This window comes from Mobula hypostoma, chromosome 14 (genome assembly GCF_963921235.1).
Source record: "Mobula hypostoma chromosome 14, sMobHyp1.1, whole genome shotgun sequence".
In the NCBI taxonomy this organism is placed as follows: Eukaryota; Metazoa; Chordata; class Chondrichthyes; order Myliobatiformes; family Myliobatidae; genus Mobula; species Mobula hypostoma.
In genome coordinates, this window is record NC_086110.1 from 42,522,140 (window position 1) to 42,546,080 (window position 23,941).

Below are 23,941 nucleotides of genomic sequence, written 5' to 3' on the forward strand. Positions count from 1 at the left end.
ATTTTACAGACACAAGTGAAGATGTCTATGGAGCAGTGACTTGCCTGTTGTTGCACAACACGTTCTCAGGTGTACAGTGCTTTTATCACTGGAAAATCTAGAGGAGCTCTGTTGAAGTCAGTTTCCAACCCTCATATGGAGCTAATCACTGCTATGATGGCAAGTTGTATTGAACACTGTGGAGGAAGGAAGAGCACATGCAGGTTCAGGGACTCAATTATTTGGACCGATAGTACTTCTGTGCTGAAGTATATCAAGAATGAAAATTACAGGTTTCAAACCTTCATTGCTAACAGAGTTTCAGAAATTCTTAAGGTCTCACAAGCATCCTTCGATCCCAATGATTTGGAGGCATTACACCTGACCATCTGTTGCTTCTGAAGACTTCACCATGCTTGCTACCAGGAGAGTTCCAAAAGGAAAACGTTTATGTTCATCGTAGATGGAAACAAGTCCAATACATGTCAAGCAACACACACAAAATGCTGGAGGATTTCCAGTATCTGCAGATTTTCTGTTGTTTGTGATCGGACCAGTACATGTTAAACCTGTTTTGGAAATGGTGGGTCACGGAGTATTTACCGTAGCTGCAGGAATGTCAGAAATGGTCAGGTATAAAACACAATTTTCTCCCTGAAGACATTGTACTTATAGTTGACAACACAGCAGTTCGAAACTCATGGGATGAGTGATTCAAGTCTTTCCAGACAGAAGAGGGTTCAACTGACCTGAAACCAAGATCTGTCTTCTATAGGAGGCAGAAGTTTGAGGAGGTACAGCTCTGGAAGCTTCATGATTTTGACTTGACCTACTGACTTGACAGAAAGTGGTGGTAAGATTGCTCTGTAATGGGCCAGTGCTGGTTACCTCTGGTCTAGATGACTGTTGCATGATTTGTCTGGAAGAAGAAAGAGAACATTTGTATGAATGTTAAGATGTTTATCCTTGAAGGTTTCATTTCTCCTATTTTTAGTAGTATGTAGTTGTAATTATTATAGTGTAATAATTAGGGGCTAGGATGTAGGAGCCATGTACAGTATCTATTTTCTGTCTGTATTGTATTTTATGTTGTGCATTTATTATGGGTAATCTGTCATTTGGGTTGGGGCATGGTAGAAGTGAATGAGTATAGTTATATGTTCATGCTTTGTGTAAGTTCAGTTTAGTCTGGTTAGAGCCAGGGAGTGGGCTGGGGCTGATAGTTTTTTGTTGACTGCTAATGCTCAGTACCATTAATGTTACCACGAGACTGCTATTGTATTGTTATTGGGCTGTTTATTTCCTTATATCACTAGTTTTTTTTATTAGTTTTTTTTATCATTGCAAAATTGTCTTGGCTGGTTTCTTAATAAAGGATCGAATGTACTCTTTTGAACTTTGGGACTTCATTAGTGTGGATAGCGCACAATCTAGTAATTCTTGAAAGGTTACAATTATTGCCTCCATAGTCTCTTCAGCACCTCTTTCAGAACCATGTGTTGTAGTTCATCATGTCCTGGTAAGTTCCCACAGACCTTTCAGCTTCCTAAGCACCTTCCCCTTAGTAATGGTAACTACACTTAGTTCTGCCACCTGACACTTTGAATGTCTGGCATACTGCTGGTGTTTTCCACAGTGATTACTGACACGAAACACTTATGAAGTTCATCTGCCTTTTCTTTGTCCCCCATTGCTGCCTCTCCACCATCATTTTCGAACAGTCTGATATCCACTCTCACCCCTCTTTTAGTCCTTACATATCTGAAAAAACTTCATATCCTCTTTTATATTATTGGCTAGTTTATCTTCATATTTCATCTTTTCTCTCCTTATTGCTTTTTTAGTTGCCTTCTCTTGGTTTTTAAAAGTTTCACAATCCTCTTACCTTCTCATTAATCTTTGTGACATTGTATGCCCTCTCTTTTGCTTTACTGCTGTCTTTGACTTCCCATGTCTCTCTTTAGGATACTTCTAATAGCCTTCTCCCTAGTTGGCTCTACCACATGCTACTCTTAAAAAGCCATCCCATAGGCATTTTACAAATTCCTTCTCTTGGTATCCAGCACCAACATGATTTTCCCAATCTACTTGCATACTGAAATCCCCCGTGACTATCATATTATTGCGCTTTTTACATGCCTTTCCTGTCTCACTTTGTAGCCCACATTCTTGGTACTGTTCAGAGGTCTGCCTCTAACTCCCGTCAGGTTCTTTTTCACCCTTGTAATTTCTTAACCCTAACCTCAGATATTCTACATCTTCCAATCCTTTGTCACCTCTTCGTCAGGATTTAATTTCCCTTTTTACCAACAGAGCCACCCACCCCTCTGCCTACCAGCCTGTCTTTTCAATGTAACATGTATCCTCGAATGTCAAGCTCTCATCTCTGATCTTCTTTCAGCCACTATTAGGTGATGCGCACGTTATCATACCTGCCAATCTAACTGTTACAAGATTATATACCTTATTCAATACACTGCATGCACTCAAATATAACTCCTGTCCTGTATTCATTACCCTTTTCAATTTTACTCCCATGTTACCAGAAGTTAAATCCTCATACTTTCAAAATCTTTGGTCTTTCTATTTATTCTGGATACTTCTGTAACTTCTCCTGCACTCTCCTTTCCTTCTACTTTTTCCTCACTTTTCCAAACTGTTGATTTGTTGAACGTACTATTTAGTTTAAAGATGCACTTCAACCCATCCCACTGGCTGCAATTCTGCCCTTTCACGTTCCTGTCCTTCTTCACAGTCTCACTACACACTGCATCTACTTGCATACCAACTGTTCCATTCTGTGCTCTATCACTCTGGTTCCATTCCCCCTGCCAAATTAGTTTAAAACTTCCCCAAAAGTTCGAGCAAACCTACCTGCAAGGATTTTGGTACCCCCTCCAGTTCAGGTGTAACCTGTCCTTTTTGTTCAGGTCATACCTTTCCCAGAAGAGATGCCAGAAATATGAAACCCTGCACCCTGCACCATTTCCTCACCCAAATCATCCATCTGTCAAATCATTCTACTCTTACCTCACTGAGTCTATCATAGGCAGGAATTCAGAGATTACTACCCTGGAGGTCCTGCTTTTCAACTTTTCTTCATCCCTTTTCCTACTTACATCATTGGTACCCATATATACAATGGTTTCTGGCTATTTATCCTTTCCCTTTAGAGTGCTGTTAGCCCGATCTGAGGCGTTCCTGACTGTGGCAACATACAATCTAAGAGGGTCTTTCATGTCCTTAAAATCTCCTGTTTGCTCCTCTAAGCCACTACTGTACTCCTTTGCTCCCCCTTTCCCTTGTGAGCCACAGAGCCAGAGACCCGGTTGCTACGGATTTCCCTGGTAGGTCGGCTATATTGTTATTTGTTTATTATTGTCTTACAGATCATGAATCTAAGGATTCACCTCAGTCTCCATAAAGCAAATTCCCTTTAACCAATTCTAAATGATCTATCTTTTATCCTTGATAATGATCTCTAGTTCTTAGCCAAGAGAAATGTCCTCCTGACATCCAGCCTGTCCCCCCCTTACAAAAACATCATTTATTTCAATAATAGCCCCTTTTAATTTTTCCAAGCTCCAATACATAAAAGAAATTATCTATTCAATTTCTCCTCATACAGCAAACCTGCTAGCTAGGGAACCAGTTGAGTGAATTTTGATTGCACTCTCTCAATGTAAGCAAATACTTTTTTATTTAAGGAGTGCAAAATTAATACAGAAGTCCAAGTCTGCTCTATGTAATGTCTATAAGGCATCATTACTCCTGTAGTCAAATCCACTTATAATAAAGGGCAATACACCATTTGCCCCCTGATCATTTACTGCATCTGCAAGATGGCTTTCAAAGAGTTATGTGTAAGCACATAGCTTTACTCCATCACTTACAGCGGATTGAAAAGCTTGAGCAATGGCTTAAAGTGGACTGAAAAGCTTGAGCAATGACTTACAGCAGACTGAAAAGCTTGAGCATGTAGATATTAAGAAAAAGGATGTGCTGGCGCTTTTGGAAAGCATCAAGTCGAATAAGTCACTGGGACCGGATGAGATGTACCACAGGCTACTGTGGGAGGCAAGGGAGGAGACTCATGAGCCTCTGGTGATGATCTTTGCATCATCAATGGAGACGGGAGAGGTTCCAAAGGATTGGAGGGTTGTGGATGTTATTCCATTATTCAAGAAAGGGAGTAGAGATATCCCAGGAAATTATAGGCCAGTGAGTCTTACTTCAGTTGTTGGTAAGTTGATGGAGAAGATCCTGAGAGGCAGGATTTACGAACATTTGGAGAGGCATAATATAATTAGGAATAGTCAGCATGGCTTTGCGAAAAGCAGGTTGTGCCTTACAAGCCTGATTGAATTTTTGGAGGATGTAACTAAATGCATTGATGAAGGTAGAGCAGTAGATGTAGTGTATATGGATTTCAACAAGGCATTTGACAAGGTACTCCATGCAAGGCTTATTAAGAAAGTAAGGAGGCATGAGATCCAAGGGGACATTGCTTTGTGGATCCAGAACTGGCTTGCCCACAGAAGGCAAAGAGTGGTTGTAGATGGGTCATATTCTGCATGGTCATATTCTGCATGGACTTCGGTCACCAGTGGTGTGCCTCAGGAATCTGTTCTGGGACCCCTACTCTTTGTGATTTTTATAAATGACCTGGATGAGGAAGTGGGGGAATGGGTTAGTAAATTTGCTGATAACACAAAGGTTGGGACTGTTGTGGATAGTGTGGAGGGCTGTCAGAGGTTGCAGCGAGACATAGGATGCAAAACTGTGCTGAGAAGTGGCAGATGGAGTTCAACCCAGATAAGTGTGAGCTGGTTCATTTTGGTAGGTCAAATATGATGGCAGAATATAATATTAATGGTAATACTCTTGGCAGTGTGGAGGATCAGAGGGATCTTGGGGTCGGAATCCACAGGACACTCAAAGCTGCTGCGCAGGTTGACTCTGTGGTTAAGAAGGCATTTGGGGCATTGGCCTTCATCAATCGTGGGATTGAGTTTAGGAGCTGAGAGGTAATGTTGCAGCTATATAGGACCCTGGTCAGACTCCACTTGGAGTACTGTGCTCAGTTCTGGTCGCCTTACTACAGGAAGGATGTGGAAACTATAGAAAGGGTGCAGAGGAAATTTACAAGGATATTGCCTGGATTGGGGAGCATGCCTTATGAGAATAGGTTGATTGAACTTGGCCTTTTTTCCTTGGAGCGACGGAGGATGAGGGGTGACCTGATAGAGGTGTATGGCAGTTGTCCCGTATCGGACTGCAAAGCACTCCAGCGTGTGGTGAAAACTGCCCAGCGGATTATCGGCACCCAGTTGCCCACCATTGAGAACATCTACCATAAACGCTGCCTGGGCAGGGAGAAAAGCATTATCAAGAATGCATCTCACCCTAACCGTGGACTTTTTACTGTCCTCCCTTCCGGTAGGTGCTATAGGAGCCTCCACTCCCACACCAGCAGGCACAGGAAGAGCTTCTTCCCTGAGGCTGTGACCCTGATGAGCCTCACATCACAGCGCTAAGCAGTATTGCACCCATATTGTACTGTCTCAGTACTTTTATATTTGTGTGCTGTAGCACTTTTTATTCGCAGTTATTTTGTAAATGCAGTAACACTATTCTTTGCATTTCTGGTTAGATGCTAACTGCATTTCATTGGCTTTGTATCTGTACTCGGCACAATGATAATAAAATTGAATCTAATCTAATCTAATAAGATGATGAGAGGCGTTGATCGTGTGGATAGTCGGAGGCTTTTTCCCAGGGCTGAAGTGGCTAGCACAAGAGGGCACAGTTTTAAGGTGCTTGGAAATAGGTATAGAGGAGATGTCGGGGGTAAATTTTTTTACGCAGGGAGTGGTGAGTGTATTGAATGGACTGCTGGCGATGGTGGTGGAGGTGGATATGATAGGGTCTTTTAAGAGACTCCTGGACAGGTATATGGAGCTCAGAAAAATAGGCTATGGGTAACCCTAGGTAATTTCTAAGGTAAGGATATGTTCAGCACAGCTTTGTGGGCCAAAGGGCCTGTATTGTGCTGTATGTTTTCTGTTTTCTGTGTTCTACTTACCATTTTAAAAAGACCTTACTTTTCTATTTTCTGTACCAGAGTGGATAATTTCATATTTTTCCACATCTGCCATGTTCTTTCCCACTAACTCAGCTTATCTACAAACCCCTTAAAACCTCTCTACTTTATTCTCCCTACTCAGAATTGCAGCTAATTCTGTATCACCAACAAACTTGGAAATGTGACATTGTTAATTATAGATCATGAATAGCAAGGGGTCTGAGTAGAAGTCCCTTCGGTACCACCGGTCATAACTTGCCAAAATGAGAAAGGTCCGTTTATTCCAATTTTTGTTTCTTGTTCAATACTTTCTAAGCAATTAATTAAAAACTGTTTTTGTTACTGTCTGTGTTGACTCTTTAATTAATTGACTTGATAATGTTATATCTACATACAAAGAATCCTTTTTGTAGAATATTTTGACAGATGATATATTTTGCCTGGTTTTAGATTTTAGCTAATTTCTAACGCAGCAGAAGGTGAAAAATATTATATGGTAGTCAATTAACCTTTCTGAAATATGTTGTATTGAAAAATGTCATGAACGCAAAAGTAATTTCAGTAATCAGTGGAGCAGAATTCATACCAAAGAAAACCATAACTGAAGAGTTGATGTTTTGTTCACTCTTGTGAAATCTGTTGTGTTGCAAGAGAACTTCATGAATTCCATGAATTTTCTTCCATCTCTCCTTCAATGGTCATGTCAGTAGTGTCTATAACTTGTACCTTTGGCAAACCCATTCTGACCAAATGCAATCATATAACATAGAACTGTACAGTACAGTCCCTTCAGCCCATGATTTTGTGTCAATCTTTTAACCTACTCCAAAATCAATATTTCCTTCCTAGCCTTTCCTTCCCATATAGCCCCCCATTTATCCTGACAGCAAATCCACCAACGTTCCAGACATTGGCATTCTCTCATTACTGACCAGTTCCTCATCACATATATTTCCTTTTTTTCCCCTATTTCACATCTGCCACCACTACCTGATCATGCGTCTGAACACCCATCAACGCTCTGTTGAATTCCTAACCAAGTGCCTCTGAACCTCTCGAATCTAGGCACTATCTTCTGTACTGTGAACAATTATTCCTGAAAATTTAATCATAAATAATAATGGCCTCTTTACTTAGACCCACCTTACACATTTTCCAGGAACAGAAAAATTTATAGTTTAGGATTTATTTGCTTCACAATCAGTACTACTTGTAATAAATTCTGAACTTTCTTCAACTTATGATTAAAATTATATCAATGAAGAAAGAAAAAGAAAGCCTTTAACTCCGAGAGGAGTTACTGGGACGCCATCATGACGGCGTTTTTTCTTAGCAGGCTTTCTTATTTTTTCGAGGCCAGGTTGCTAGCTTGACGCTCAACCCAGCACAGATGGAAAATGTGCAAGGGAGCTGGCTGGATTCGAACTTGGGAGCCTTTGCTCCAAAGTCCGGCGCTGATGCCACTATGCCACCAGTCGGCAAAATTATGTCAATGGCTAAATGATATTTTATTGTCCATTCTTAATTAGTTCTATAGAGAAAATATACACTTACAGCAGATCCTGGTTAACTGGGACACATCAGCCCCGTTTTTGGTACAATTAAACAGCTGCCCCAATTAGCCGAAGTTTCATGGAAGTAGTTAAAAATAAAAAAAATGTATTGAAATTAAATACAGAACAAACTAGAACACTACCAATAACACTACAGTACCATAAAACTGTGAATTAGTTCCTAATAGTTATCAACAGAAGAATTTATCAACTGTACGCTGATGTGTTCTTTTGATTGACTGTAATTGAACAAAATTCGAGCAGATACCTAGTGCAGATAATAAACTGCCTTCATACAATACTTTTGATAATTTCATCCTCCAAAACTTCATTTTCATTGTAACATTAAGGATGATTGTCAGTACCTTCAAATTCTTTGTAGTTCATAACTGCTGTAGTGAAATCATTTCATTTTCACTCCCAAGCCGCTTCTTTCTTTCTTTCTTTATTAATCTTTTTATTGATGTAAAAGGAGCATAAATACAATCAAGAGGAGAATTATGTCAAATATATATATCAGTAACAATATAAACCAAGATTGAGATAGACATTGTCAAAATCATAGATATTGTTAAACTAGTATAAAATATATAATAAGAAAAAAATGAAAATAGCAATTCTCCTCTTATCAGTTTATGAAGAGAAAAGAAAAAACATTGGGTTTTAAATGAAAAGAAAAAACCCCCACTACACTATATAGAAAAAAAAACAAAGGTACTGGGCAGTCCATTTTGAGGATATGACCAAAAAAAAAGGGAAGAGACACTTTCTGATCGAATCTAAAACTTCTGGAAAAAAAAGATTGAAAGATTAATAAGTCAAATTAAATGAAAATATTGGATAAAAGGTCGCCAGATTCTCTCAAATTTAAAGGATGTATCAAATGTCCGACTTCTTATTTTCTCTAAACTTAAACAGGACATAATGGAGGAGAGCCACTGTTTCTTGCATCTCCGAGCCTGAATGCTTGAAACTGCAGTGAGCCAAAAAGTTCTGAATTGTCTCACTGCTTATTTCTTGACAACTATTAGTGACAAAAGAAATCACTGCTTTTTGTACACAAATACATGCAACTAATGCTAGTTAGAAACTGTTCGGCGGCAGTCTCCTGTCCGAATTAAATGGCAGAATGTCAAAAATAAATGAAGGAAATCCTAAACAAGAGCAATTCTGCAGATGCTGGAAATTCAAACAACGCACATCAAAGTTGCTGGTGAACGCAGCAGGCCAGGCAGCATCTCTAGGAAGAGGTACAGTCGGCATTTCAGGCCGAGACCCTTTGTCAGGACTATGTCCCGGGGTGTCCTGACGAAGGGTCTCGGCCTGAAACGGTGGCTGTACCTCTTCCTAGAGATGCTGCCTGGCCTGCTGTGTTCACCAGCAACTTTGATGTGTGTTGAAGGAAATCGTAGCTATTTTCTTCATTAGCTTTTGTTCTTTAAGATTTACCCCAAATAAGTTGTTGCCCTGATTAACTGATGGTCCAATTATCTGGAATCCACTAAATCAAGTCAAAGATGTCAGTAACTTTTAATCATGGAAAGGCAGTTTTACAAAAATTATATGTTCTATAATTAGAATTGGATGAAAATTACATAGACTGTTCCACGTTCAATGTCCAAAGCCTACACTGGTGTCACTCCCCAACTTTTCCTATACGACATGAATGGCTACATTGGTGCTGTTTACTGCACCTATGTGGAGCTCGTCAACTTCATTAACTTTGCCTCTAACTTCCACCCTGCCCTCAAATTTACCTGGTCCATTTCTCACACCTTCCTCCCCTTTCTCAAATCTCTGGAGACGGCTTATCTATTGATGTCTATTATAAACCCATTGACTCTCACAGCTAACTGGACTATTACTCTTCCCACTGGGTTACTTGTAAAAATGCCATCCCCTTCTCTCAATTCCTTCATCTCTGCTGCATCTGTTCTCAGGATGAGGTCTTTCATTGCAGAACGAAAGAGATGTCTTCCTCTATTTTGCACATGTCTGCTCTCATCCCTTCCTCCTGCCACCCTCCAGAGATGGGATTCCCCTACCACCCCACCAGCCTCCGTGCCCAGCACATAATTCAATGTCACCATCTCCAATGGGATCCCACCACCAAGCACATCTTCCCCTGCTCCCCACCTTCTGCTTTCCACAGGGATCGCTCCCTATGTGACTCCTTTGTACATTCATCCCTCCCCACTGATCTTCCTCCTGGCACTTATCTTTGCAAGCGGAAGAAGTGCTACTCCTGCCTCACTACCTTTGGGGGCTCCAAACAGTCCTTCCAGGTAGATGACATTTCACCTGTGAGTCTGTTGGGCTCGTCTATTGTATCTGGTTCTCCCGGTGTGGCCTCCTTTATATCAGTGAGACCTGATATAGATTGGGAGATGGCTTTGCTGAGCACCTACGCTCCATCCGCCAGAAAAAACGGGATCTCCCAGTGGCCACCCATTTTAATTCCCCTTCCCATTCTCATTCTGACATGTCAGTCCATGGCCTCCTGTACTGTTGCGATGAGGCCACACTCAGGTTTGGAGGAACAACACCTTGTATTCAGCCTGGGTAGCCTCCAACCTGGTGGCATGAACATCGATTTCTTGAACTTCCAGTAATGCCCCTCCCTTCACCATTCCCCATTCTTTTTTCTCTCTCTCACCTTATCTCCTTACCTGACCATTACTTCCCTCTGGTTCTCCTCCCCTTTTTCTTTCTTCCATGGCCTTCTGTCCTCTCCTATTAGATTCCCCTTTCTCCAACCCTGTATCTCTTTTGCAAAAAACTTCCCAGCTCTTTAACTTCACCCACCCCATCCCACCATCCCAGTTTCACCTATCACCTTGTTTCTTCCTCTCCTCCCCCTTCTAATTCTGACTCCTCATTTTTTTTTTCTCCAGTCCTTATGAAGGGTCTTGGCCCAAAATGTCAACTATACTGTTTACCATAGATGCTGCCTGGCTTGCTGAGTCCTTCCAGCATTTTGTGTGTGTTACTTGGATTTCCTGCAACTGCATATTTACTATTGTTTGTGAAAATTGCACTCATTCCTTTCTGTTCCTTACAGTTATATAAATACTGGTTATTTAGAGAAGGCAGAATTAGGCCTTAGTGTAAATTATATTTGACGTTCTTGAACAGGATAGTGAATTTATGGTTCAATATAGAGATTGGGGTGGAGTAGTATCAACAAAGAGTGGTAGCACAGCCTCCCTGTCCAAGCTGATTAAATCATTGTGGTGCAAGATGGATAGAAATACTCTCTTGGACCCAACATCTAGGTTCCTCTTTAGTTTGGCCTAGAACCCTTTCATTTACTCAATTGCCAGAAACCAGTCTTGAGAATGTTAGGTTGTAGCTTTCTGTTGTCTGATTTCCAGCTCTCGCCTGTCAGCCAAGTACTTTGTGTAAACTTGTTTGGGAATGAATATTTTTGAAATGTACTTTTGACTATTCAGGTCAGTCAGATCAGCAATAACTGGCACTATATACATGCTCTATAAGTTGCGCGCATAGTACTCATTTCTAGTTTAAAATCTGGACTTGAATATATACTGATTAATTAAAATAAACCTGACATATTTTAGTTTAATAGCAGTAACCTAGATTTACTTGCCTGTTATTAAGGTTTTGAAATGGTAACATTGTCAGATGGATGAAAAAGAACAAGGTTATTCTAACCAAAATATTTTTACGATAGTGTTGGATCTCAACTGATGTATAGGAGGCCACATTGGGAACCGGAGCACTAAATACAATAGATGACCTTAATAAACTTGCAGGTGAAGTATCACCTCACCTCGAAGGACTGTTTGGGACCATGAATGGTGGTGAGGGATGAGTAGTCAGTTATCCCACTTGCAGGGGTAAGTGCCAGGAGAGAGACCAGTGTGAGGGACAAGAGGAGAAAGGAGTCACGTAGAGAGTGATTAAAAGCATTTAACTGATGTAAAATAACTGGAACACCATTTTATCCTGTGTTAGTGATCTTTATAACATGAAGCTGCAAAAGACTAGCACGGGAAGGCACAGTTTTAAGGTGCTTGGAAGTAGGTACAGAGGAGATGTCAGGGGTAAGTTTTTTTACGCAAAGAGTGGTGAGTGCATGGAATGGGCTGCCGGCGATTATTTCTAAGGTAAGGACATGTTCAGCATAGCTTTGTGGGCCGAAGGGCCTGTATTGTGCTGTAGACTTTCTATGTTTCTATGTAAGTGCAGTATATGTATATAAATAACTGGAAGTCTATAAGAATAGAGAAGGTAGTGGAATGAATTGGATTACTCCTTCAAATAGTTTACATGAGCATCATTGCCTAAATGGCCTTCTCCGATATTTTGAAGTTCTACGATTCCATTTGTAATCCGATTTATCTTTCAGTAGACTCCAGTTTAAATGCAAACTGAAACAATGCATCATAACATCAAATAACAGGCTTGTGTCATGATCTGAACACAATCATTAGAGACATATGCTTCTGGAGGTTAGTTGTATGTCACTGCCCTGGGACAAAAATTTTGTCCATTAGTAAAAAGAACATCAAGGGCTACTTATAATCTTAAGTAAGTAGTGTGCTGTAGGTTTTCTGTATTAAAAAAAAGACGAAGCTGAGTAGAACAGACATTCAATTGCTGAGTCAGTATCTCCAAGATTCAGCTCTCTATGGCCTGGACTTGATTGTGACTTGGGCTGTCATTCACCACCCAGCGTTCTTGTAGCATTCCATTCATGCTGTATTCATCAAGTTGTGATTGACCCTCTAAGGTGATTCCTTACAGTCAATGCCAAATGTCCCAGGAGGTCACACAATTTCCTCATAGCTGCCCATCAGCTTTCATGGAGCACTGATCTATTTGAAAATGAGGCATTAATGGCTATCTTCTTAGTGAACATCTCACCCCAAGTGCTGTTCACCCAGCAGAGCTGAACACTGCAAAACTCAAAGTCACTACAGTATGAAGAACTTAGTGGAGACCTCTGTTGGCTTCATCGGAATCAGATTTCACATTGCATAGCTCTGTTTTCATGGCACCCTCAGGTATCTATCAGTCAGAGAATCCTATTCCTTAAAGTAATAAAAGCAACAGATGCTGGGAAAGGTACTGGAACCACTCAGCTTTTTGATATTTGTTTAGGATGGTTTATAGGATGTCTTTCAAGTGGACTGCTTTGTCCTGGATGGTGCTAAGATTTTTGACTGCGTTGGCGCTGCACTACTGCAGATAAATGGAGTGTATTCCATCACATTCTTGACTTATGCATGGTAGATGGTGGAAAGGCGGTGAGAGTCAGGCATTGGGCATTTGCTATAGGATACCCAGCCTTTATCCTGCTCTGGTATTGGTGTGGCTGCTCCAATGGAGCGTCTGGTTAGTGGTGACTCCTAGAATATTGACTATGTCAGTTCTGCAGTGATAATGCCATTGAACGATAAGGACAGATGATTATACTCTCTTTGTCGGGAATGATTAGTACTTGGTTCTGTTGTGGTTAGAATGTTACTTGTTGCTTATCAGTTCATGGCTGAATGTTGTTTAGGTATTGTTGCATGTAGCCACTGGCATTTTCATTTCCTGAAGAGTTGCATCATTTCATCATCAGTGAACTATTTTGGCTTTATAACAGGAGGATCACTGATGAAACAGCAGTGGCTTGTTAGCACTAGTACATTGTACTGATGAACTTCTGCGGTGATGTCCTGAAGCTGGAAAGATTGAACTCCCATCGTCACAACCATCTTCACTGATTGTGTTTTCCCTTTGGTGAACATTGACTCGAGGCACTTCAAATTCTTTTCTTCTTTCATTGTTTTAATCATCTACTATTTCAACAAAAGTCACTTAATGAAGACTAGCCTAAAATTACATTAAATGAATTATGCTAATGATTCTGTTAATGAATTTGTATTTTGTAGGTGTTGCAAGGTGCACAGTTAATTGCAGTAGCTTCTGCTGAACATCAAACCAGTGGAGTAGATGGATCACCATTGCAGGGAAGTGACATCCAAGTGCAATATGTACAGCTTGCACCAATAGCAGATCATGCTACAGCAGCTCAAGTGAGTAAGAATATGGATGAAGTCAGTTAATACCTTTTCATTTTTGTTATTTGCCTTAATGAAGAAACATTGGCTTCAGTAATGTAACTTTAGTTTAAAATATACTGGCTAGATGGGTCAAAAGTGTTGTTTCTCTGCTGCAGTGTTCTGATTCTATACAGATTTGAATTATATGATGAACGAGTGATTATTAGTACTGATTTGTAGATAAAGGAGCATTCTTTTAATCTTCTGGGAAGAATTCTGAAAATATTATTTTAATGAAAAGAGCAGAAAAAGAAGCAGAGGGAAGGGAGTAGGCCTACTGCTTTTTAGACAGAAACCTTACTATCCTGGAAGAGATTCATAACAGGAGGGAGGACTTTTTTTGTTTTAGCTGCGCCAGAAAACAGTCAACAGGAACAATTACACTCTCCTAGGAGGAGATGATGATAGAAATGAGCTTCAAGAAGTTCTACTACAAAATGACGCAAGGTAGGAAGAAATCTCATAACCTGAGCAAACTGTGAAAGGGAGAGCTCAACACCTACACTTGCTGTACGGCTTTTAGCCACAATACCATGACCAATAGGGTACCATACTACCTTCATCCAATTACCACTCCTCACCATCACCACCATCTTCAAAGACAAGTAAGCAGACTCCTCCCTTCATTTCACAGTCAGAACCAGGGAAAGGTACTTTCTCTTCCTCCCCAACATTTACAGAGAGACATGTCCTTTCTCTTCCCTCCCACAGATGTGGATAGAACCCCTTTCCTCCTTCCACACATGTTCGGAGACACATTCAAGTAAGAGAGCTTAATTTTATAAATGTACAGTCTCAAGTGCCAATGAAATCAGCCTTCGTCACTTCGGACAGAATGGGGGGCCTCAATGGGGAATGCAATGGACATTGCCAAAATGGATTTGGGAAATTTAAAAAGCTGGTTGACTAAAATGAGTTTTGTGTAAAGATTGTTGGAATCTTTGCACATCCCCGGTTTGTGAAATTTTCAGTTTCATAACATTAACTCCACCCTTCAATTTTTTGACCTCATTGACACTTATGTGTTTTAACTGAGCTCTGCTTGAGCCTTTGAGATGGAGCTAGGTCAACAAATTGTTCCATGATCATTTAAGTATGCATTAGGACACATCAGATTTAAAAATCACAACTCTCTCCTTTTCAAACCAGTCATCAAAAGTACTGGTATGAATTATTTTATTGTTCAAGTGTATTGGCTCCTTGGGTTCCACAGGTGGATATATTGGTGGTAGTTGTACCACTATCAAGAAAACTTACCATGTCATCCCATGACTGCACTTTGCAAGGTCTGATCATCTGTTTGTACTTGCAACTCCCAGCATGTAGGCAGAGACTAGAGACTGCAGCGTCAGTGTGAAGACCAAGAAGTTAACTTCAAGGGAGGCAGAGGGACACCTACAGGACTGCTTTGAGTCGGTGGACTGGACAGTATTCAGGGATTCATCTTTGAGTCTGAATGGATACGCTACAGTTGTCACTGACTTCATCAAAACCTGCGTAGATGAGGGTGCCTTCAAAAACATACTGGGCGTATCCAAGTCAAAAGCCGTGAATGAAGCTGATCTGTAATCTGCTGAGGGCTAGATCTGTGCATTCAAGACTGGTGATCCAGATCTACAGTATACAAGGAGTCCAAGTATGACCTATGGAAGGCTATCTTAAGAGCGAGAAATAACTTTGGTTGAGGATGCATATGGTTTGCTGGCCATTACTTCCTACATAGTGAAACTCAACATCATGAATGGCTGTGATGCTTCAGTCTCAGATGAGCATAACACCTTTTACGCAGGCTTTGAAAGGGAGAATAAAACTACATCTCTGCAAGTTCTGCAGCATCCAGTGAGCCTGTGTCTTCTGTCTCAGGGGCCAATGCTATGGTAGCATAGCAGTTAGCACAACGTTATTACTGCTTGCAGTTTGGAGTTCAATTCTGGTGTTCTCTGGAATGAAGCTCTGTGCATCCCCCATGGAATGTATGGGTTTTCCCCAGTGCTCTAGTTTCCTCCTATAGGCCCAACACATACTGGCAGGGTAGATTAATCAGTCATTGTAAACTGCCCTGTTAGGGTTACATCAGGGTTGTCAGGGGTTGCTGGGGTTGCGCGGCTCAGAGAACTGAAAGGGCCTATTCCATGCTGTACCTCTAAATAAATAAACATCTTTCAAGAGGGTGAATGCTCGCAAGGTTTCAGGCCCTGATGGTGCACTTGGTAGGGCTCTGAAATTCTGTGCCAGTCAACTGGCAGGAATATTCGAGCATATGTTCAATCTCACTTCTGCAACTGGAGATTTCCACCTGCTTCAAAAAGACAACAATGATACCAGTACCCAAGAAGAGCAGGGTGGGCTACCTCAACGACTATCACCCAGTGGCACTCACATCTACTGTGATCGAGTGCTTTGAGAGGCTGGTCATGGCTAGAAGCAACTCCTGCCTAAGCAAGGGCCTAGACCCGATGTAATTTGCCTATCATCACATTATATCTACAGCAGATGCAATCTCACTAGCTCTCCATGAGGCCTTGGATGACCTGGTCAATTATGTCAGGCTGCTGTTTATTGACTGTAGCTCAGCGTTCAACACAATCATACCCTCAGTTCTAATCAAAAAGCTTCAGAACTTGGGCCTCTCTGTACATCCCTCTGCAACTGGATCCTTGACTTCTTCACAGCGACCCCACATTCTGCAGATCAGAAATAACATCTCCTCCTCACTTGCACCTCAAGGATGTGTGCTTAGCCCACTGCACTACTCTCTCTACATCCACGGTTGTGTGGTTAGACACAGATTAAACACCATCTATAAATTTGCTGATGATACAGGTATTGTTGGCAGAATTTCAGATGGTGGTGAGGAGGTGTATAGGACCAAAATAGGTTAGCTGATTAAGATAGGTCACAGCAACAACCTTGCACTCAATGTCAGTAAGAGAAAGGAATTGACTGTGGACTTCAGGAAGGGAACATCATGGAAATACACAACTCATCGAGGGATCTGAAGTGGAAAGAATGAGCAGTTTCAAGTTCTTGGGTGTCAACATCTCTGAGGATCTATCTTGGGCCCAACCTGTTGCGGCAATTACAAAGGGACACGACAGTGACTATATTTCATTGGGTGTTTGAGGAGAATTGGTATTCACCAAAGACTCTAGCAAATTTCTACAGATGAACTGCGGAGACCAATCTGGCATGGAGGGGCCATTCCACAGGGTCAGAAAAAGCTGAAGAAAGTAGTAAGCTCAGCCAGCTCCATCATGGGCACTGCCCTCTCCAGCGTCGAGGGCACCTTCCATAGGTGATGCCTCAGAAAGGCGGCATCTTTCATTAAGGTCCTCCATCACTCAAGACATGCTACCATCAAGGAGGAGGTACAGGAGCTTGAATGTCACGTCACATGCCGGTGATAATAAACCTGATTCTGATTCAATGTTTCAGGAACAGCTTCTTCCCCTCAACCATCAGATTTCTAAATGGACGGTGACCCATGAAGACTATCTCACTTTTTCCCCCTCTCTTTGTGCACTATGTAATTTATAGTTTTTATTACCATGTATTGCAATGTACTGCTTCTGCAAAACACCAAGTTTCATGAAGTATGCTGGTGCTATTAAACCTGATTCTGATTGAGAGTCATTTCATGTAAAATGATTAGGATAAAAATAGATCTTTGTCTCCCATGCATTCTGGTTCTTATCAACATAGTTGATTTGCTGATGGTATACTCACATTGTTGTTGGCTAGTAAGTTGCACAACTTAGAGACACTGATAGTGAAAGAGCAACTACTGTCTATGTTTCCAAGTCAGGACTTTGCAGATCCTGAGAGGGATGTTAATAATCTGTAGCATATTCATGTACCTGTTGTCATGTACTTTTAGGTAGTGGAGGTCATGTGTTTGTGAGAGAGTGGCTTAATTTTGAGTGCAGCTTTAGCTCTATGATCATTGCTTATAGTACTGTACCCTTCTATTTTATTTTCTTAGCCTAATCTAATCATTTGCCCCAATTCACCCTCCAGTCACCCTGTGAATTCTCCCCAAATTTATTCCTTCATGATATTCACTCTCTGTAATGGGGTGTATTCAGTGGGCCAAGCTGAGCATTGCATTGGGTCCGAGAGTGACAACTTGAACATCCCTCGTTTAGAGAAAAAGCAAATCAGTTCAAGCAACAAACGCATTCCTTGATAGGGTGATGGACACACTCAAAAATGGGTGCAAACAAGAACTGGAAAAGTACTTAGTGAAACCATTGCTAAGATATGGGGAAAATACAAGGAAATTGAAGTGCAGAGGGATTGACGAGATTATTCATTGAAAGAACCAGTGCATATATGATGTACTGAATACCCTTCAACTTTTCTGCACCATTTCATGATGTGATGTTTACAGTTAAAGGAAAATGGTCACAATGTATAAAAAGTAAAATCTCTCAGAATTGGATAAATCTATGGATTATAGCAGCTTTGACTAGTTCTATAAAAAAACAAGCTTTGGGTCTTTGATGGAAAGTTAAAATGGTTTATTTTTGTAAACCTATTATTTACCCCTCTAGCTAATATACATTTAACTTATTTTAAAGATGTATATTTAAAGTAATGCTTATTTGATGAATAACAGTTGCGGTTTCTATTAAATGCATCTGTATGGTAATGTGGCCGTGTTTTTTTTTGCAACTGAGCTTAGTGTATTTCAAAATATAGATTTTGTTTTAGGCTACTGCTTTTGGCATGATTTTATCAATAAAGAACAGAGAGTACAGATTACTGGCAGATGTAGCAGACGTGCAGTGTTCCAAAGTCTGCGGAGGTGATTGTAAGCCCTTGCCAGAATACTGAGCCAATTTTACTAGTTTGATTGTACTTGTGCAGAGTTAACTTATCTTGGTGTGAGGTTTGGATTAGTTTTCAAAGTGATGAAACTCCGTCTTTTCTGCCTGAAACCTTTTTTTTTTTGCTTTTGTTACCTTTCAGAAAAGGCAACATAAATGCACAAATCTGATGGGAGTATTTTTATGTATTCTATAACTTCGCTCCCTGGAGTTTAAAGATGAGTCTATAAGTTCAAGATGAACCCCAAAAAACCTTACAAATTTTTTGATAAGGATTGACTTTTGTATTACAAAGGTTAAGAATGTAATTCAAAAACAATGCTTAGTCATGAATTGGAATTGGTTTATTATTGTCACATGTATCAAGGTACAGTGAAAAACTTGTCTTGCATACTGTTCATATCATTACACAGTGCATTGAGATTGTACAAGATAAGACAATAACAGAATACAGCTACAGAGAAAGTACAGTGCAGGTAAACAATAAGGTACAGGATCATAACGAGGTAGGTTGTGAGGACAAGAGTCCAAGAATGAAGCCTTGTCCTACTAGGGAACCATTTAATAATCTTATAATAGTAGAGTAAAAGATGTCCTTAAGCCTGGTGCTGTGTGTTCTCATGCCTTTTGTATCTTCTACCTAATGGAAGAGGGACAAAGAGAGAATGTACAGGGTGAGTAGTGTCTATGATTATGCTAGCTGCTTTACTGAAGTATAGACAGAGTCCATGGAGGAAAGGCTCGTTTCCATGATCTGCTGAGCTGTGTCCACAATTTTCTGCAGTTTCTTGCAGTTACGTGCAGAGCAGTTGCCATACAAAGCCATTATGCATCCAGATAGGATGGTTTGCATGGCACACAGTTAAAATTGGTATGGGCTGATGGGAACATGATGAATTTCTGCAGCCTCTTGTAGTATAGGAATTGGTGAGTTTTCTCAGCCATGACATCTACATAGTTGGGTCAGGACATGCTGTTAGAGATATTCACTCCTAGGAGCTTGAAGCTCTCATCCCTTTCAGCATCTACAGTGTTGATGTAAACAAAAACATGTATAGTGGCTCCTTCCTGAAAACAATGACTGGCTCTTTTGTTTTGCTGACATTGAAGGAAGGGTTTTCTCATAACACAATATTACTAAGTTCTCTATGTCCTCCCTGTACTCCCCACTTGTCGTATTTGAGATGGGGCCCACTACAGTGGTACTATTTGAAAGTATAAGTAGTTTAAACAGAATTTGGCCACGCAGTCATGAGTAGAGTAGGGGGCTGAGATTGTAACTTTGTGGATCACCTGTGTTTAGAGTAATCAAGCTAGAGGTGTTGTTGTGTATCCTTACTGACTGTAGTCTATGGGTCAGGAAGTCAAGGATCCAGTTGCAGAAGGAAACCTTGACTCCCACGGTCTGGTGTTTGGTGATATTTGGAATTATAATATTGAACGCAGAGTCAATAAACAATGGTCAGGCAGAGGTGTTTTTACTGTCCAGATTCTCCAGGGATGAGTGTAGGGCTAGGGGCTAGGGAGATGGTGTCATTGAAAGACCTGTTTTGGAAGTAGGTGAATTGCAATGGGTTGAGGTTGTCTGGAAGGCTGGAATTAATATGTCAGGCTGGATGATTTTCTTCTTAAGCCCCCCCGCCCAACTGGGGCCTAGACCAGTGACAGCAGCTCACTAGAGTCCTCTGCCCTGTGCAAGTCTTTCAAGTTGTCCCCAGGTGAAGCTCTTCTTCAAAGATCCTTCTCCCAGGGATGAGGTGTTTGGAGCTTCTGTTGGCATTTCCGTAACACTGGGATTTTACAGGATGGGATTGCTAGCCCCATGCCCAACCATCCTCCATTCACAGCCCGGATTGGGACCATCCATGGAGGAGTTGGGATGGATGGTGACATTCCCATTTCCCTCTGTTTGAAACAGGCATAGAATGTGTTGAGCTCATCAGAAAGCTTATAAAATGCTTTGAGCACACAAAGCGTTAAATTACTCCAAGGTGATAGAGAATATTGTGTGTTGGTGAGAGAGATTACAAAAAAAAAGTGATGTGTTGGAATAGCTTTGATGGTTGTGAAACTCTGGAGGGGTAGTAGAGTTTAGAGAGTACAGAGAGCCAAAGCAAGATGGTGGCACTCATGTTGACTTTTAATGCAGCATCCTGCTGAAGTCCCATTTTCCATGGCTGGTGATGGCTGCCCCTGTAATGCTCTCTTTGTGGAGTTCAATGCAGAAGCTGATTATTTCCCAGCTTCAAAATTGTCAGGCAGGGAAGCCTGGTACCGAGTCTTCTACTGCTAGAGAAAGCCTGGTGTAATTCCAGCAATCATCATTCAATATGGAAATTCAGATGCTGGAAACATGATAGTTTATTTCTTAATTGAAATTAGTGAGCAAATATGTTTTTAATGTTTAAAATGGTCAGACATTCGTAATCAATAAGAAAATCCAAATGGCTGAGCACGTGGCTGACTGGGCTGTAGTTGCTGCATTCCTTTTCCACTCATTGTGGCTAGGTTTCCCACACTACCTACCCCCTCATCAGTGCCCCAGTTCCCCTGCTCCCTTTCCATTCACTCGAGACCCTGTTCTTGCACTCCCTTCACTTGCTGGAGCCCTGGTTTCTGAATTCCAGAGCTCTGATTTCTTTGATTCCAGAGAGGAGGGATATTTTTGATAAGATTAGCTTGGAGAAGCTGAGCTGTTTCCCTTCATATGAAGAAAGTTAAAAAGAAATACAAGAAAGATACACAATGGTTACAAAGACAAAGAAAAACTATTCTCAATAACTGATTGTACAGTGCCTGGAACACAGATTTAAGCTTTTGTTGAAGAGGTTATGGGGAGTAGTAGCAATCTCTTGGAACTCACTGCCTACAATCTGGTAGAAGCAAAGAAAAGGAAACTAGATGTGCATGAGCAAAATAAACTTGCAAGGCTATGAGGTTTAAGGGAGAGAATGGAACCAAAATACATGAGAAGACTGTATCATCTATAATTATAAAAGGATTGGCAGAGTGACAGAAGTAGATTGCTTCATATTGTTAAGAAATTTGGAATGTTGGGAGCAATGCGTTCAAGATTGAATGTAGGAGAAATAAACAAGAAAGTAAGCCAAAACATTTTACAGAGAGAATTTTGAGCTGTCTAGCATATTATTCCATTTATAAAGTTAGTGGTTGAAGCAGGAGCTCGACTAAAATTCATATTCATTGAATAGTCAAATAAAAGGGAACAGGATGAATGGATATAGGAATGGAATACAAACAACTCTGAAGATCTCTGCAACATACATCAAAGTTGCTGGTGAACGCAGCAGGCCAAGCAGCATCTATAGGAAGAGGCGCAGTCGACGTTTCAGGCCGAGACCCTTCGTCAGGACTAACTGAAGGAAGAGTGAGTAAGGGATTTGAAAGCTGGAGGGGGAGGGGGAGATGCAAAATGATAAGAGAAGACAGGAGGGGGAGGGATAGAGCCGAGAGCTGGACAGGTGATAGGCAAAAGGGGATACGAGAGGATCATGGGACAGGAGGTCCGGGAAGAAAGAGAAGGGGGGGTGACCCAGAGGATGGGCAAGAGGTATATTCAGAGGGACAGAGGGAGAATCTCTCTAGAGGGAGAAGATCTCTACAAGGTGGCGGCATGCTTGGACTCAGCAGCCACTCTGGCTCCAACTAACAGTGAAATTTTTTGTCATGTTTGCCTTTTCCATGACCCAAAAACACTGCTGAATATTGGTGGTGGTGGTTGTCTCTCAGGGTCTGAGGAAGACTAAACATTGTGCAGTCATCGGTAGATACGCATGTGGCTTCGGAGGCTGAAGGCCGAAGCACACATGCGGTTGCAGGTTGGACATGGAATGGCGGTTGTTAGAACGAGTGCATACACAGCTTTGTGGCGTCGGTCTCATGCTGCTGCAAGGTGCTGATTTCGGTCATCTTCAAAGTCAGATGCAGCTTTTCTGGTCACGGTGCGCCACGAAGCTGTGTCGGCTGTGGACTCCTCAAGTAGTCGAGGCTGGAGGTCTGCCCATTTGATGTACGATTTCAGATTGACTTTGAATCTTTTTTGGGGCGGCCCTGATTGTGACTGCCGTGCTCAAGCTCACCATAGAGCAGCTGCCTGGGGATTCTTGTTTCACCCATGCGGATTACATGGTCAGTCCAGCATAGCTGGGCCTGGAGGATCCTTGCCTCAATGCTTATGCTGTTGGCTCTGTCAAGGACTTCCTGGTTGGTGATTCGGTCCTGCCATTGAATCCTCGTGATCGACCGCAGACAGCGCATGTGAAACTGCTCCAGCTGTTTGATGTGCCTGCGGTACAGGGTCCAGGTTTCACAGCCATACAGGAGAGAGGTGAGGACCACAGCCTTGTACACCTTGAGCTTGGTTGAAAGCTGAATGTCCTTGTGCTCCAGAACTTTGACACAGAGTTTCCCCGAGTGCCTGGCTGGCTTTTTGGATCCTTGCTATGATCTCTTTGTCAAGAGATCTGTCACTGGAGATGGTGCTTCCTAGATACTTGAAGCTCTCCACATTTTTCAGGACAGTGCCGTCGATGGTGATGCATGGCTGAGGAGGGTGACCGTTTGGTGCAGGTTGTAGGGGAACTTCTGTTTTACCGAGGCTGGACAGCTTTGAGGCTGTGGAGAACTTGTTGACAATCGCCTGCAGGTGGTTCTCCTGGTGGGCCATGAGGGCACAGTCATCAGCAAACAGGGCTTCAGTGATGAGCCTCCTCAACGTTTTGGTCTTTGCATCAAGGCATCTCAGGTCAATCATCGATCCGTCTAGGCGATATCTTATGTAAATACAATCTGCAAGTCTACCTCACTAGCAAGCGGAATAATGGAGGTGCTGTGCAGTTGTGGATGAATGCAGGGAGCGGGCTGTCACTGCACGATCTACTACAGCTACTTGTGGAAGAGCCCATTGGAAGTGGTGTACTCGAACACCAAAGCACAGTAAGTGCACCAGAATTAAAGTGAGTTTTAAAACAAATCCCTGCAGGCTTGCACTCCCGCCAATTCTACTCGCTAATGTCCGATCGCTGGTAAATAAACTGGATTACCTGCGTCTGAACCAGCAGGAGATGAGGGACTGTTGTACACTTATCCTGACAGAAACATGACTTTAAGACACCATTCCATATTCAGCCATCCAGGTAGAAGGCCGAATCTCCTTTCAGGCAGACGGAAATGCTGTGACCTCTGGCTAGACCCGTGAAGGAGGTCTGTGTCCCTACATCAATAAAACACTGATGTGTGAACAGCCTAGTGGTAATGGCCCACTGCTCACCATGGTTAGAGTTTTTACTGGTGAAGTGCACCCCCTGCCCCCCCAAATGCTAGTGCCCGGGAAGCATTACATTGCAGGAGCTCTGCAGTGCAATCTGCAGTCTTGAAGCCGCTCACCCTTCATTGTTG

At 41.7% G+C, this 23,941-nt stretch overlaps 1 protein-coding gene across 9 annotated transcripts in view; it reads left to right on the plus strand.

Annotated features, from left to right (window-relative positions):
• banp (BTG3 associated nuclear protein) overlaps window positions 1–23,941 on the plus strand; it is a 177,383-nt gene that overhangs the window by 136,835 nt on the left and 16,607 nt on the right. For 8 of the 9 annotated variants that reach the window (XM_063067009.1, XM_063067015.1, XM_063067014.1 and 5 more), the window contains 2 exons: window positions 13,524–13,667; window positions 14,044–14,141. In XM_063067009.1, the coding sequence (XP_062923079.1) occupies window positions 13,524–13,667; window positions 14,044–14,141 (242 nt within the window). The remainder of the gene's footprint in view (window positions 1–13,523; window positions 13,668–14,043; window positions 14,142–23,941) is intronic. The other variant, XM_063067013.1, reaches the window with a different exon arrangement.